The 16,100-nt window shown below is 41.2% G+C and overlaps 1 protein-coding gene across 2 annotated transcripts in view; it reads right to left on the bottom strand.

Moving 5' to 3' along the window:
- Positions 1-214: 214 nt before the first annotated feature.
- Positions 215-16,100, bottom strand: part of LOC147904382 (short-chain dehydrogenase TIC 32, chloroplastic-like) — a 48,315-nt gene continuing 32,429 nt past the window's right edge. For both annotated transcript variants that reach the window (XM_087394191.1, XM_087394200.1), the window contains one exon: positions 215-600. In XM_087394191.1, the coding sequence (XP_087250317.1) occupies positions 422-600 (179 nt within the window). In that variant the 3' untranslated portion in view covers positions 215-421. The remainder of the gene's footprint in view (positions 601-16,100) is intronic.

Here is a 16,100-nt window from a genome sequence, read left to right as displayed (position 1 = left end):
CTCTAACTCCAAAATTTTGTTTTAGAAACCATGATCATCAATATTAAATGAAGTCAAGACCAAGCTAGTAGTAGAAAATATATTACCATAGTCTCATTGTAATAACTTAACAAAATATTTATAGTTATAAGTCAAGGAAAACTACCAACATAATGCCATATGGCCATGCACTAGAATGATGCATCATGTAGTCAACATAGAAGCCAATTTCACTTCCCCATCAATAAGCCACAATGCTTTGATCAATTATGAACAATAAATGTTTTCATATAGATTTTGTATGAACAATAATTGTATTTGTATAGCTCACCATTATTTTTTCATAAGCCATGCTCCTTCCTCGTATTATAACAATTTATTTTCAAAGTTTGCCTCATTGAGAAAGGATGCACATCATGTTCATGAGAGGTTTCCTCATGTTCTATAATTTTTGGTGCTGCATACAAGAAAATATGAGCTTCTCACTAAAATCCCATAGATTGGTGGCAAGTTTAGGGTCTCTTGCATAGTCACTACGTTTTGAAAAGTTACAATTTCTAAAAAATTTACCGCTCACACCATTTACAAATGGATGAAGAGCCAAAAAACATTGGGTTGCTGCTCCCTGCATCAAAAACACATAGTAATATATTTTTTAAAGGTCCAATTATTAACAAAGGAATGTCCAACCCATCGCATCAATTCCTCACTCTTTCCTCCCCGTGTTCTATTGGGACACCCTTTTGTATTTTTGCTTATATGCACATAAATTGCACTCAAGTACATCCATGGGTTCAAGGATCCTACCAAAGGCTTAATACAACCATCTTCCTTAACTTGATCCAACTAAAGTTGGGTTAACATAGCACTAGAATCAAGTCCAACCTCTATCCGTACAGCCTTGTGAGTTAGAATTATTGATCAAAGCACTCTATTCTCATGCAAATATTTCACTTTGCAGGCTTTCACCTTGAACATTCCAAGACCTAGAGCCCCATCTCTACAAGTCTTTAAATCTGTTATGATCACAATTTCAATCGTGTTACATTTACATTTGTTTGCAATGCCATATTCACTCACTTCAACTATTCAAAAAATTAGATTACATCTCTCATGCAACACTACAAGGGTGCTAATGTGCACCCTCCATATGATAAAGACCATGTAGTAGCACACCATTGCTTGTTTTACCTCTAGTACTAAAGATATGCCACCATCACTTGGTCTGTTTTGCTAGAAATTTTTTCATGCCTACTTTTTTCAAGGATCTTTTAGAATGGTACAAAATATGCCAACTGTATCTTTTTTAAAAGAATATATAAGGATCATACATCCTATTATTGCTATTACTTTTACCATTATCATCATTGATTTATCATTGTCATAGTTGGCCTTGCTAACCATATCAATGGTCTAATATGTAAATTTTCTCTTAGAACAACATTCCACAATGATATAAATTACATGGGCATAATGTGTGCTAGGAAATCTCTTTAACAACAACTACTACACTGTGGCTAGCCAGTAGAGGAGCTCTCATCACTTATGTATGGTAAGTTAGAAACTCACTAGTGTTTGAGAAGTTTGGTTCCTCAAAGATACTTAGCACTTGAGTCATAGCTAAGCTAGCATGAAAATACATTCCATCCTAGATAACAAAAGGAAATGAGCAATAGCACCAAAATGCTGGATACCTTGGGAATCACTTGCCAACATGGGCAAGATAACTACTTCCAAGCCTTGAAAAGGCTGCACCTTTCTTCATTTAAATATTTTCTTCACTTTAGTATATAAAATGAGATGTCCTCCTAAAGACTCCAAAAATGTTTAATTCAATTTTTGAATCATAAATTAAAGTATGAGAGTAGCTATTGTAACATTTAACATCCCAAGTTTTCTACACATTTCAAACTTCTTACATTGGTTAAAGTTTGAATGCATTTGTGCATATAGTTACAATTATAATGGATTCCATCACCACATCTCGCCTAATTTAGAGTCTACAAGACTTATATTAGGTGCCTTATATTGTAAAGACCTCCACAAATTCTTTAATCAACATCTTATTATCACAAATGTACATGAGTTTGTCAATGTTAACTTAGATGAGTAGGCATATGATGTTGCAACAAAAGACACATGGTAGTAACCTCATGGTAACGAGGACTCCCTTGTACGAAAAAGGCTATGTCATTACTTAGTACATGTGCATCTTGTCTTGATCCTAGGAATCTGTAAAGGTGTTGTGAGCCGAGTTGTAGATATTTTTTTGTGGCGAGAAGGAAGGGGGGGGGGGTTTGTTGTGAGTGATGTCTCTCAAACAAGAAACCTTGCATTGCTGACAATCCTTTGCTTTGTTGGTGCATTTTTTTGAATACTCTTTGAGGATGGGAGATTTTGTCATGTGTATGCAATCTGACCATAAGATTTAGCTATCTTAATGTGAGGCTTGTCCTTGATCATAGATAGTAGATTAATCCAGCTCACATGTGCAACAACACACATATCTGCATCAATAGCTTTACTACAAAGTACTAGCTCTACTAGATAGCGCATCAATAGCTTTACTAGGTAGCTAACAAAAAAAGATGTATAAGAAAGGAAATCGGTTCATCTCTACTTAAGATGTAGTGATACTTTAACATTTATGTGGTGGTCCTACATCGATAGAGCAAGGATCTCAAAGCACTACTATGTGTTCCATGGAGTCACACTTGAGAACATATCCCACTTATATACCATGTCCTTCAAGGCACATGTCAAAGTCTCAAAGAGCAAGTGGGAATGGTTAAGTTCCAAGGTGTTGAAATTTGATTGTCTTATTAGGGATGATAAGAAAAGTACAGATGATGAATGCTATACACATGGAAATGTGAGTAGTCAAGTCAAGGTTTTTTCTTCTCACAAAAGATGAAGTTTGCCATATATCACTTTGAGTTGTTGGATACTATTGCCAATTCTTCAAGAGTGTAAGATAACCCCTAGTAGTTAGGGTATGGTATTTGGGATTTAGTGGTGAGTTATATGACTCTGTGAATCCCTACCATTATTTCTAAAATTAGATTTGTTACTTAAGAAGAAGTATGAGAAATGGACAAACACGGAAATTAAGCCTTAGCAATGGGTCAGATGGCTCTATAAACCCTAGCAACTACAAAGTCTTCCAAGAACAAGAGTTGGTACTCAAGGAGTACTACAAGAAGTAACTCAATGTGAAGGAAACTCATGTCCACTATATCAATCTCAAAACCAAGGAGGAACCATGGTCCATCAAGGTTCAGAGGCAATTAATGAACAAAGTAGTAATCAACATGAACGATTTTATCAAGAAACTGCTAACACTTTTCCTTAAATATTTAAGGCCTCAAGGGGATAACTTACTCCATAACCATGCAACACTTTCCCCATAAACAAGTATAGCAAAGGCCATAAGGTAGCATGCAAGATGTTACGTTCAATGTGAATCAATGCATATAAAATCCTGGTAAACATTGAGGATAGTGTTCCCCCTTGGTCATCTCAATGAAGAAGAAGAATAGTAGAGTTTATATGAATAATAAAAAGAAAACTAGGATCTATGTGAAGTATAAATCCCTCAATCATTAAAGGTTACTATTTCTATGCCATGAAATCAACAATTTATGGTTGGATAACTTGGTAGGAAGATATGTACTCATTCATAGGCTACTTCTTAGGGTATACCAACTTGATGTCCTATGGAAAGTAATTTGTAAATCTTTTGTGTATATTTGTGCTCACCTTCAACACCTTTTCAAGCTATATCATGACCTTTAGGATGTGCAATGCTAATCAAACCAATATTTTAAAAGGCCTCTCAAGAGCCTTAGACTACCTTAAGATTTATATGGACAACCATACTCTAGGCACTACATTTGAATACCAACTTCAAAACTTTAAGAGTTGTTTCTATACTATTTGAAAGAATTTTAAGCACTAAATCCCTAAAATTGTATTCAAGATCCCATATGGGGTGATACTATCAGCAGGGATGGCATGGCCATTCCCTAAGAATGGTTAAAAGGATACGGTAAAGAGAACAAGGTGAAAGGATACTATAACTTCCTCCCCCTCAGATGAACATATAGGTATAAATTTTTTCTTGAAGGTTTGTAATTACAAACCTTATTTGAAGGACCTCATTGCCAAATTCTCCCCTCACGGTTGAATGAACTAGCGCTAAAAGCAAGACACTATGTATGTATCCTAGGCCACTATGAAACAATACTATGGCAAATAATGGATATTAAAAGAAAAGACTCAATTGTAGAAGTCATTACAGAATAAATTATCCCCTTAAGTACTAGGCATAGATAATCCTTGGAAGACTCCTCATATGTGGGATATCTTCCTATGCCACATGGAACTGTCATCCTCTCTTATAAAGGGGCTACTATCACTATGCCCCTGTGCAAGATGGGAGGAAGGAAATATCCACTTCAAAGTGACTTTTGAATATTCATTTTCTAAACCCAATAAATATTCTCTATGTACTGATGGAAGCAAGGAAGAAACCACTATTCTTTACTTGCCACAATTCAAAGTTGATGGAAAGATACATCACTAAGTCATCTTCAACTAAACTAGCCAACAACACACTCTACCATTTCCACCATGAAGGTCTACTTTTACTACAAACAAGATTCATCAATAAAAGTGGTTGATGATATAGCTCGTGGTGAATTAACAAATAAAGCCTCCATGTCTTATAAAGTGAGGTATCTATAGATGGGGAAGTACAAGTAGTGACTTAGAACTCTAAACTAGGACAAAAACACTATAAAGTGAGGTTTCTCTAGATGGGGAAGAATAGGTAGTCACTTAGAACTCTAAACTAGGACAAAAACAACATGAATCACCTCAAAATGCTATAAATTTCAATGACATACAACCACAATTAATAAGAAAATATCAAGCTTAATTCAATTAATTATCCTTCAAACAAAGATATTTAATCATGAAAGTGATAGAGAAGACCTAGTAGAACTGTAAGAAAACAATACAACATATGTGCTCAACAGATAACAGGATCTCGTACACAAGAGAGAAAACAGATAGTACGGAGAATCAAAAATTTGATTACTGTAGAACTGATACAATAGATGGCATTGTAGAACTGATACAATAGATGGCGTTGCCTCCCAACCATGCACTCCTATGAAAGAAGCTCTGATGGCGAGCTGGAAACAATAAAAGACGGAGGTTGGATGCTAAGGAATCAGGGTTGCTGTAGCCAGTGAAATGGGCTTCACGGGCTTGATCTTATATAGCCACCAGTCGTAGTCGGTTGGGCTCAATTGGGTGATCGACCCAGTCCACCCAAAACAGTCGACTGGGGGTCCCGAAATAGGCCACCGACCACACGATAGAACCGGTGCGCAAAATAGAGCAACTGACCTATGGTCACCATTCGGCCCACAGCCATCCAGGATCATTTGGGACTCCAAACGGGCTCCACAACCCGAGAGTGGGCTACCCCAAAAAATGCTCCATCTACCCTCAATGTGGTTAGTCATGGGATGCCTTCTCGCACTTGCATGTAGCCTAGTTGGTAGTGTGCCAACTCCGTCTAGCCATCAGGCCACACATGGCCCCCATCTGGTGTCCCCAAATGGATAACCGAGCCACTCAAATACCTTCTCCTCATATGAGGGGCTTACAAGTAGAGTTAGCCGGTTCCCGCGTAGTTACATGAGAGTGGAGCATTGATATCTAACACCCCCCCTCAATGACCACCCACAAGTGAACTTACTTTTTCGGTCCAATGCCAAGTTGATGAAGATGCCTCTCCAGCAAGTCTCTTCCAAGAACCTTTGTGAAGATGTCCACAGCATTCTTTGTAGTCGGACAGTACACCAAGTTGACCTCTCCATCCATGATGAGCTCGCGTACAAAGTGATATTGAATCTCAATGTGTTTTGTGCAAGTGTGGAACACAGGGTTCTTTGCAATCACCATGCAACTTTGATTGTCACATGATAACTGCATAGGCTTGTTCTGCACTACACCCATGTCCCCTAGAATCCTCCTCAACCACACTGCCTTGCAAGAAGCAAAGCATGCTGATTTGTACTCAGCCTCGGTAGAAGAAAGAGCAACTGTGAGTTGCTTCTTGCTGACCCATGACATAGCTCCAAATCCAAGTGAGAAACAGTAACCTATCACTGATCTCCTGCTGTCCACATCTCCTGCCCAATCTGAGTCACAAAATCCGGTCAAGATGTTGCCCTTGGTATAGGTGATGCCATAATCAAGTGTGCCTTTGATGTATTTCAGCGCTTGCATCCCTGCCCTCCAATGGTTCTCCCGGGGCTTATTGGAAAACCTGCTTAGTACACCAGTCGCAAAGCTAATGTCCGGCCGTTTGTTGCACAAGTAAATCAAACTGCCCACAAGCCTTATGTACTTCACTTCATCCACCAATGGTGATAAATCCTCATTTGAGAGCTTCACATCAACCTCCATAGGGGTACCAATTGTCTTGCACTCAGCCATGCCAAATGCCTTCAGTATCTCTCCAGCATACTTCAGCTGTGAAATGAAGATCTGTTTTGGCTCTTGCCAAACTTCAATCCCCAAACAGAAATGCATCAGTCCCAGGTCTGTCATTTCAAACTCTCTTCCTAGCAAATGCTTTGTCTACGAGATCTTCTCTTCATGGTTCCCTGTTATGACAATGTCGTCTACATAAAGGACCATGATCATACACCTGCCTCCTCTGAAGATATACAAATTCGCATCTGATGGGCTTCTCTTGAACCCGTTTTGTAGAAAGTAGGCATCAATTTGCTGGTACCATGCTCGTGGGGCCTGTTTCAGCTCGTAAAGTGCCTTCTTTAGTTTACAGAATTTATCTTCTGAACCGGGGATCACAAAACCTAGTGGTTGTTCCATGTATACCTCCTCCTTGAGATCCCCATTCAGAAAGGTAGATTTTACATCCATCTGAAACATGGGCCAACTTCCCTAGGTAGCTAAAGCCAAAACACTATGAATTGTGATTAGTCGAGTTGTGGGAGCAAAAGTATCCTGATAATCAAAACCATGTACCTGTGCAAATCCTTTTGCCACGAGCCGAGCCTTGTACTTATCCAACGTGCCGTCGGACTTGTACTTGGTCTTGTACACCCACTTGGTGCCGATTACCTTGCATTTTGGTAGACGATCCAAGGTTCCAAGTGTTTTTCTTCATTATGGAGCCATACTCCGACTGCATAGCCTCCATCCACCTATCATCACCCTATGCCTCTTCAAGACACTTGGGTTCATCAGCATAGATCACTTCTGTCATCAAAGCATAGTTCACCAAGTGTTCCTGCGCTCTTCTTTGCTCCTCTAATCTCTTGGATCGACGGTGTTCAGATGGTTCCTCCTCAATGGCTGGAGGTTCTCTGCCGTCCAAAAGCTGCTTTACCCACTTCAAGAATGGCTTTTGCCATTGTGGTTCTACAAGCTCTTCTTCATCTTCTTTATCTTGAATCCTCCCAAGCACCATTGGGGGAGTTTGGCCTACTGTTGGTGGTGATACTGGATGGATATCCTGGTCCTAGTTGTCTGGGAAGGAAGCATCCTCCTCCAATTGATGCGGCTGTTCTAAGAAGACCACATTGCGACTTACTATTACCTTCTTGGTAACAGGGTTATAGAGATGGTAACCCTTCGCCTCTTCACTGTAGCCCAAGAAAATACACTTCTAGCTCTTTGGTTCCCATTTGGTCCTATTAGCATTAGGGACATGCACAAAATAGTCACATCCAAAAACTCTGAAATGTGCAGCTGAAGGTTTCTTACCATAAAATGCCTGTAGTGGAGTCATCCCGTTCACAGCTTTTGTGTAGCTATGATTCAGAATGTAAACTACAGTGTTACATGCTTTAGCCCAGAAAGCCTTTGGCAAATCTTTCCCTTTCATTATACTCCTACCCATTTCACAGATGACGCGCATCTTGCATTCTACTACTCCATTTTGTTGTGATGTATGTGGCAGGGGTTTCTGCCTCTTGATCCCGTGGCTTTTGCAATAACTCTCGAATTCAGTTGATGTGAACTCTCCAGCTCTGTCTCATCTCAATTTCTTCACCTTCTTCCCCGTTTCTTTCTCGACCATTACATGTCATTCCTTGAACTTATTAAAAGCCTGGTCTTTAGTCTTTAGGAAGTATATCCATATCCTTCTACTGTAGTCGTCGATTAGTGTCATGAAGTAGTAGGAACCACCAAATGCTTCCATCTCCATCTTTCCACAGAGGTCTGTGTGAATGAGCTCTAGAGGAGCCTTTGCCCTGCTGGCCTCTTTAGGAAAGGGCTATCGATGCTGCTTGCCCTCATGCAAGCTTCACATACATCGGGCAGATCTGAAATTTCTGGTAGGTCTGCAATCATTCCACTTTTATGCATCTCCTTCAAAGAACTAAGGTTTAGATGACCAAACCTCTCATGCCATAGCTTAGTGTTCTTCACATCGGCTCGAGCACTGAAAGCTAAGAGTTCATAGATGTTGTTGTGCCATGTACCTTTACCAATGACCTTTCCTTGAAGATCCAAGATCTGTGAACCATTCTTATCGAATTGAACTTTGAGGTCCCGATCCGTGATCGCAAAAATGGACAACAAGTTCCTCTTGATATCTGGCACATAAAGAACATCGGACAACTGTTTTACAACTCCATCTAACTTGAGCGCATTCGTACCTTTTCCTTTTGCTGGACATTTTGCATCATTGCTGACTGCTACCAAGATGTCATTCCCTACCGACTGTAGAGAGGTATACCAATCCTTTCAACTGGTCATGTGGCATGATGCACCACTGTCAATGATCCAAGGTTCATCCGTAGGTACATGAACTACCTATGTGCAAATCTCCTCAATTGCTACAAATAGCTCTACTGGTGGTGTCTGTGCACTGTTGTTGGACTCTTTCTTTACTCTGTTCTTCTCATCTGCAATCTTCTTTCAGCACTCATTCTTCTTGTGCCCTACCTTCTTGCAATAGAAGCACTTGATCTTCTTCTTTCTCTTTTTATCATCATCAGAAGATGGGTTACCAGAGTCCTTACCCTTACCTTTCTTTGATCCAGCGTAGAACGCCGAATCTTCTCCAGTCCTCGTCTTTTGATGCATCTCCTCCTCTAGATTCCAAATGGGCCCCGCAACAAGAGTGGGCTACCCTGAGAAATGCTCCATCGACCCTCAATGCAGTCAGTCATGGGATTCCTTCTCGCACTTGCATGTAGCCTAGTTGGCAGTGTGCCAACTCCGTCCAGCCATCAGGCCACACATGGCCCCCATCTGGTGTCCACCCAAACTAGGACCTACCGAATTACCGAGCTACTCAAATGCCTTCTCCTCATATGGGGGGCTTACAAGTAGAGTTAGCTGGTTCCCACGTAGTTACATGAGAGTGGAGCATTGATATCTAACAAGAACATGGTGCATCACACTTGACAAAGTGATAACCAACATAAAGGAGCTCATTACTATAACATTTGACCACTTTGGAGTGATTTTTGTGCACCACATTCCTCAACTATTTCCATGACCACATGAAAATAGATGTGTGACATTAGGTGACCAAGGACAATAGATATGTGACAATAGGTGACCAAGGTCAAGTCATGATCAAGACTCTCCTCTTCAATTGTATCATCACTAAAATTTAAAACATGGAAAATCAAATTTGTAGGGCACATCCACATCCAATACGTCTCACAAGTATATCATGTCTACCATGGAATATTCACCAAATTATCCAAGTCAAATGCAATAAGCAAGGCATTAGATCCCATGAGTGTTTTTTGTCCTACGCTTAGCTAAGGATTTGGGCATTTTTCTCTACTCACTCACCTCCCTCTCTGACCTCCTACTCTCCCTCCCCTCCATCTCTGGTGCACCTACTGCAATGCCTCTCCCGTCTGCCTCGGTTCTTCCCCACAACCACTGCCACTGCCCTCGTGCCACTCTTCAATCTCTGCTCTTCATCCTCTATGCCTCCACATTCTCCTCCACCTCTGGCGCACCTCCCGCGGTGCCTCTCCCATCCGCTCTTCGGTTCTCCACCGCGCTGCTCTTCGTTCATGCACCACCGTCGACTTCCCTCTACCTCGTGTTGGAATACTGAAAGGAAAGAGTAGAGTGGACACAAAATCAGAATGCTTGCTTGTAGAATGAAGAAGAGTGAGGTCCTTAAGTAGGCACCTCATACATGCTCACTGACATCACTGATGACTTCAGAGCTCCACAATCATCTCCTCAATCTGCTCCTAGATTCTCTCAATCATCCTATGTGGCTTTTCCACCACCTAACTATGCTTGTGGGCACCTAACTGTGCCTCTAGCACTCACACATAGAAACATAAGGTGTGCCTGAGGCATACACCTTGAGATATCCCAACAAACCCCCCCTCAAGGAAATGCCTCAGGCTATGTCATGGATACATCTAGTCTCATAGTTTCTCATGCCATCTCATGGTGGTCAAGGATTAATCTATGGCTAGGTTCTCATGCTAGCAAGGGTTCCCTTGGGTGTAAGGTAAACAAAAAGGGATACAAACAGACCTTCCAATGGTTATCTCCCCTACATGTACATGCACACAATGTCTGTAGGAGGTACCATGGAACAAAACATACACATGGCCTACATCATAAGGTGACCAGAGGTGTTTACAAAACACACAACACACAATAATTTATTTTCATTCATTTTGGAGGACTATCCAGGCTGAGTACCTTGACATAAAAAGAGAGATCTGGAGCATACATAGAGATGATTTAAAATGCATAATCTTCATGGGATGCCTCATCTTGTGGAGGCAAATTCACTGTAAGTAGATTTGCATTTTCTGTCTTTGCTTTGTCTCTGCAAAACTTCTCACTATGGTTGTTTTTGCCACAGTGCTTGCATGGATTAACTTTGAAGCAGTCCTTTGAAAGATGATTTGTCTTTCCACAGTGATTGCAAGGAGAATACTTGCCCTTCTGGAATTTCATAACATAAGCAGTGTCATTGCCTTTCCTTAGCTCCATGTGTCTTTCTTCTTCTTGGAGAGCTGAGATAATGCCTTCAAGGTTTGGATTGGGAAGATTCTTCAAAGTGCTAACAATGTGATCAAAACTTTCAGGCATACTCTTAAGTAGTACTGCCATAGCATCATCAGGGGTGATAGGAGAGTTGATAGAAGCTAACTGAGTCATAAGACTCCGCATATAGTTGACATGAGCAGCTAAAGTAGTATCACTTGCCATCTTTAATTCAAAGAAAGAGATTTTAAGTGATAGTTTAGATATGTGAGAGCTTGCACCAAAAATCAAATCTAGCTTCTGCCATGCTTCCGATGGAGACTCCAAGTCAGATATATGATGTATGTAATCATCACCCAAAGCTAAAGCAATTATACCATATGCTTTTTCTTCTCTTGCTGGATCCCTTGCCGGTCGTGTCGGAGCTGAAGATTCTCCAGCATTTGAGGCCGTAGAAGAAGCGGTAGGAGTAGGTTTGACAAGTCCCCATAAGTTCTCCCGCATCAATGCAAATTTTACCTTCATTTGCCATGTATGGAAGCCCTTTCCATTGAACTTCTCAAGATTATATAAAGTAGCCATGAGAGGGTCTAACCCAGATATTGGGCAGTGTCTATCTCTCTTACAAGGCAAAAAGAACTGAAATACTTCCAAAGTATAGGCACTTGATGTAGCAAATAGTAGTGACTAGTTTTCAAACAATGATGCTACTTTTGCATGCTTCATAGAAGTGGATGAAATAAACACTTTCCAATCACAACCAGGTCTAGCAAGTCAAAACAAAACTGAAGCAACACTTGTAGTGAAGTTATTGAAAACTTCAAAAGACCAGAAATGCTAGAGTAGCATTTTATGTAGCATCATTTTCAAAAGTATGTCAAAACTGTCAAAACTAGAGAGCTGAACTTGGAGGGCTCATATCACACTCTTCAAAGCAAAAGAAAGGGGGCTTTCTAAGGCAAAAGAAAGCTGGTATACCACAGTAGATCCTCTGGGAAGAAGAGGCGAAAATATGCGTCAGGTCGCCTTCACCTTCTTGAACAAAGTCGACTGGTTTTTCTTTGTTTTCTCCTTCAATATGCAGCCATTGCTGCTTAGATTTCAGCACAAGGTAGCTCTAGGTATGGAGAAGCTTGCCCTGAAAGGAATTAGACAAAGACAGAGCAGGCGTAGAGAACTTGCAGGAAGAAGAATCGACGATTTTCATGCAATGGCGACCAGCAGCGCATTTTATTCTTCAATTCCTTCCAGCCAGAAACTCGCCCCAACAAGAGGGATCTCCAACAGAAAGGGCGTGGGAAATGGGTGAGAATCAGAGGAGAACAAGCTCAAGCAAATTTTTGGAAGAAGAGGGAGAGATGGTGAAGAAGAAGAAGAAGAAGATGATGATGATGTGGCAAAAATGGGCTTAAGGGGGATCAAATGGCTCTGATACCATGTTGGAATACTGAAAGGAAAGAGTAGAGTGGACACAAAATCAGAATGCTTGCTTGTAGAATGAAGAAGAGTGAGGTCCTTAAGTAGGCACCTCATACATGCTCACTGACATCACTGATGACTTCAGAGCTCCACAATCATCTCCTCAATCTGCTCCTAGATTCTCTCAATCATCCTATGTGGCTTTTCCACCACCTAACTGTGCTTGTGGGCACCTAACTATGCCTCTAGCACTCACACATAGAAACATAAGGTGTGCCTGAGGCATACACCTTGAGATATCCCAACACCTCGGGCACCCCCCACTCCCTTGCTACCACTGTTTACATGGCACTATGATGACAGTTGATGACATGGTAGCAAACCTGATGCCGATGATGTGGCAATCTCACTTCATGATATGGCAATCCCAAAAATTTTCAAAAAAAGAAATAAATGACATGGCACTATGTGTGCGATGATGCGGCACTGAGTGCTTCACATGGGATTTGAACCCATGTTCAGTCTTTTTGCAAAATTATTAAGCTACCTCCAAGCAAATTGAATTTTCATGAAATTATAGGGGAAGTTAGCAATTTATCGTTATAATTGGGAAGATTGGAGAGGCCATAACTTTGGATAGGAGATAAATTTCAACATGCTGTAGAAAGGAGAAGTGTCCGATTTGCAGAATTCTACAAGCCAAGCAGCCTGCATGTCCGAGTTTAACACTTTTGAGGACTTCCTTCGAAGCCTTAAGCCAACAACTGTGAGTATTTGGAAAGATGTATTCCTAGAACTCCCAATTGACTTGCAGTGCCACATGATCCACCCACTTGCCAATTCTGATGATGGGTGGGAGCTCTTGGGATGTAAAAAAAATTAAAATTCTAAACATCCATTAGCAAGGTTTTGACTTTAATTCTCCAAGCTGCACAATAGTCGAAGTTCTGGCATCTTTAGAGGTGGTACGAGAAGTAAGGTTTGTCAACAAGTGGGAACTCCTTGAGGATTGGGGATTCATCTTAAGAATCTATTATTTAATCCCAGTTCACAAACTACTACTATCTAATTATTACTAGGTACATTTGGGTCGCTTCCTCCTAGGTGACGATGATGGATGGAGAGTGACGATCTGATGATTGATGTTCCCAAGGCTAGTCAACAAAGATGTCAAATTCTAGTTGTGCTTCCAGTGCTGCACCATTAAAAGTAAGAAAGAGGAAAGTCCACAAGAAGAAGGTTAAGGAAGCTAGGAAGCCGAAAAGTTATTATTATGACTATGCCAAGCAATTAGGATTTTTTGAATTCCTATGTAATAATATGCATCTATATGGTTGAAATGTTTTGGCCCTAGAATCCTTTTCTACCGAATCAACCATTTGTACCGCACACTGAGTTGCATGTTGTGATCTTATTTGGTCATAAAATAAATCATCTGCAAAGGATTGTAAGCTTGTTTGATCCTGCATGCCTTGCTAAAGTATTGGCTTCCTGTCATCCCCTAATACTTCCCATTGTTGAGTACTGAGAGACTCGGGATGTCTATGTTTTGGTCCTTGTATGATGTCAGCATGGGTGATGCACTTTGACGGCGCCTACAAGCCCACAACAAAAGTAGTCGTCGGCGGAGCTAGAGTATCTTTACTTTCTCCCGACAAAGTGGAATTTTGGTATAGCAGTCTTGTGGCCGCCAACATATGTAATCAAGCTGAATATTCAGTCCTTATCTTTGGTTTGTGAAAAGCTAAGGACCATCAAATCACCCAACTTGAAGTGCGGGGGGATTCTCAACTAGAGTGCCGACAAGTTAATGGTGATTAGAAGGCATGAAGCGAGTCCTTGGCCCTGCATCATTAGCACACCATGCAACTCTGTCGAGAATTCCAAGAGATCCAATTACATCACATCCCAAGGTCCAAGAATAGTGTGGCCGATACACTTTCTCAAGCCGTTTGCGAGTTCTAAGGAGATACCATTTCCAAAGGAGTTTTGTGCCCACACAATTCAAGGTAATTTATGAAGCCTAGACCTACCCCATGGAGGCGAACTACTCGCATGTGAGTCATATATTGTGATTATTGTGGGGAATGTGGCCACTGCCAAACAAAGTGTTCCAACTACATCCTTTGGGTCCTTCAGCTTAAGGCCATCATTCAGAAAGTACTCCATCGACTTACCTAGAAGAAGAAGTTGCAATGCCATACTGCACGCTGCTAGACGAAATCTCTTGGAGATTGCAAGAGTTATAGGAAGTTGAAGGTGATGTGCAGGCCTTGCATCTTCTTGCCCTAATAATGTCCGTCCTCTTTGCTATCGTGAACAACTTGATGCAATGCTGAGCCCCTAATCTCCCACAATAATGGCCCGACCACGTTCTGCTCATTTCTCGAATCTCCAATTTTGGCTTACATATGATTTCTAGAAGTTTCATCTCCTGAATTTTATTTCAAAATACCATTCTCAATTGTTAGTAATTAGCCAATAGTTTTTCTTCTCTCTCCACCTCCTCGCAATTTCCTTTTCTTTCTATTTTCCTCAATGATAGACATCCCGGTGTTCTGTGGCCGAATGGGCAAGAACCCAAAAGAATACATAGTTGCATTCAAATGCTGATGTGTGTCCCTTAATTTCCTAATAGAACATCATTGGTTGTTGGTATTACCCACATTCTTGGAAGGATTGGCTCAGGTATGGTATGAGAAGCAAATAGAGGCGGTCCATCAGAGTTGGCCAAGGCTGACTGCAACAATGATCAAATACTTTGGCAAGGATAAGAGCAAGAAAATTTGCACTTGTAGGTGAAAAATTTGAAGCAGTTAGAAGGAGAGATGGTGCATCGGTATGTGGACCGAGTGGCTATACTTCTTGATCGCTTGATTGCCACACAAGAAGACAATGCTACTTATGACTTGAGATGGTGGGAATCGGGAAGCAAGCCAACTGCATTCCAAGGGAACATGCCAACACTTGATTGTCGTCACTACCACACCGAATGTTCGAATGGTCCGTGTGTAAACCTACTAGGTGAATCTGATGAGGAGAGTCCAATGTGAAAGGCCTTGATATTGGAAAGAGAAGTAGAGAAGCTGCAAGACCTTCTTTTGGCCGAGGACCTGGCTGACCAAAGAAGAAGGTATCCTTTTTAGAGACTCCAGATGTTGAGATGGCAAGTGCCCCTGTAGAGAAGAGCAAAGGTCCTAGATCTCATAGAAGTAAGTGGTCTCCGTCTGATTTCCCCATTGGATCGGGGCAAGAAGACTACTCGGTGGTTCAAGACATTGCCAACCGGTCTTTGAATATCACACTCCCACAACTCATAGCATTAAGCCCTAAGGTGAGGTGTGAATTGTAGCAAGGGCTTTCTACAAGGAGGTCCAAGAGGAAGGAAAAGGTGTGGGAGATTTTGTCTATCTCAGAAGATATCGATCGACACCCACATACTATGGATGTCATCATAGATAATTGCTGCATCAAGAATGTGTGCATTGATGGTGGTGTCGCATGCAACATCATGGTGCCCCGCATCATGAAAAAGTGCTCCTCTACTCGCTCCTCTACTCCGATCAAGGTAATAGATGGAAGATGACTCGCTACCATAGGGGCCATTGAGGATTTTCCCCTCACAGTCAATGGGCTAACCACCACCACCATCAATTTTTCTATGTGGT

This window comes from Dipteris shenzhenensis, chromosome 2 (assembly GCF_047967505.1).
Source record: "Dipteris shenzhenensis isolate YYH24624 ecotype China chromosome 2, Dip_SZ_1.0, whole genome shotgun sequence".
Taxonomy (NCBI): domain Eukaryota; kingdom Viridiplantae; phylum Streptophyta; class Polypodiopsida; order Gleicheniales; family Dipteridaceae; genus Dipteris; species Dipteris shenzhenensis.
This window is presented reverse-complemented; position numbering and strand designations above follow the sequence as displayed.